Raw genomic sequence first — 1057 nt, 5'->3', positions numbered from 1 at the left:
TTACTTGTTTCAAAGAATATCACATGAGTCTTCCCATAAAATGAGTGATGAATGTCCTTCTCGACGTGGGCCAGGCCTTCCATTCTCCTCTTTATGTTTCCTCCTTATCTTCAGGACGGCGGAATATATTCGATAGTTCATCCAGAAGTGTTTCATGCCTGCAATCAAGGAATGATTGTATATAATCACACACAAACACAATACTGCTTCTGATGCCCCTACTGTATAGACAGAATATGAGATATAAACCTACGTCCAATTGAACTTTACACTTCTCCTGACCAATGATTGGTTCCACCATTGTACATACCTGAATGCTACACGGATGTTGGGTACATTAGTTCGCTTAATGTCATTTCCAGCTACACCATCCTTTGTGTAGTTTGGGCCAATCCAGTACTGTTTGATCTGAAATCAATAAAAGAAACTTTGTTCCATCACCTTCACTCCAGCGCTTACCAAAGCAACTTATAAGCCCACTTCAGAAACCTTGATTGTTTTATTTAAACCAGTAGCTCGCAAACCATGGGAAGTGTCTCGGATGCGAATAAAACTGGAAAATACAGTATCGGCAATTTCGCAAACGCCCAGATTCCAAATAAATATTAACTAGCGTCGCAACACACTGAGAAAAAATTATGCACATGCACACATAAACTTACATATACCACTTCCAGTATATTCATATAGGTCTTACCTCATGCTCAAAGCCACTCATCAAAACAGAGTTTCTGGCCAGTTCACACATGTCCGTTGGTGATAACTTCCACACTTGAGTCGCAATTGAATATTCCTCCATGAGAGGCTCCTTCGTGAAGTGAAACTGCAAGGGATCATCAGTGGAGAGGGACACAAGGAGCCCCCGAGCCATGTACTCTGGCAGAGGGTTTCGGTGGTAATTCAGGAACAAAGAATTATTGGAGAGTGGTGACATGGCAATACCAATCTGAAACATAGAGTTACCTGTGATTATATACTTTTTCAATTGTTTTAAAGAATTTATGCAAAAAGTTTAGGAATTACTCCTATTTATGAAACTTTATTTCCAGCTGTAATA

At 39.8% G+C, this 1057-nt stretch overlaps 1 protein-coding gene across 1 annotated transcript in view; it reads right to left on the bottom strand.

Moving 5' to 3' along the window:
- Nucleotides 1-1057, bottom strand: part of LOC119581807 (AMP deaminase 2-like) — a gene marked incomplete in the record, with an annotated part of 169661 nt that continues 168604 nt past the window's right edge. Inside the window, 3 exon segments of the mRNA XM_037929940.1 lie at nucleotides 1-158; nucleotides 311-408; nucleotides 698-946. Of these exon segments, the coding sequence (XP_037785868.1) occupies nucleotides 92-158; nucleotides 311-408; nucleotides 698-946 (414 nt within the window).

This window comes from Penaeus monodon, chromosome 15 (genome assembly GCF_015228065.2).
Source record: "Penaeus monodon isolate SGIC_2016 chromosome 15, NSTDA_Pmon_1, whole genome shotgun sequence".
Classification (NCBI taxonomy): domain Eukaryota; kingdom Metazoa; phylum Arthropoda; class Malacostraca; order Decapoda; family Penaeidae; genus Penaeus; species Penaeus monodon.
The sequence above is the reverse complement of the archived record's forward strand: the minus strand, read 5'-3'. Positions and strand labels throughout refer to the sequence as shown.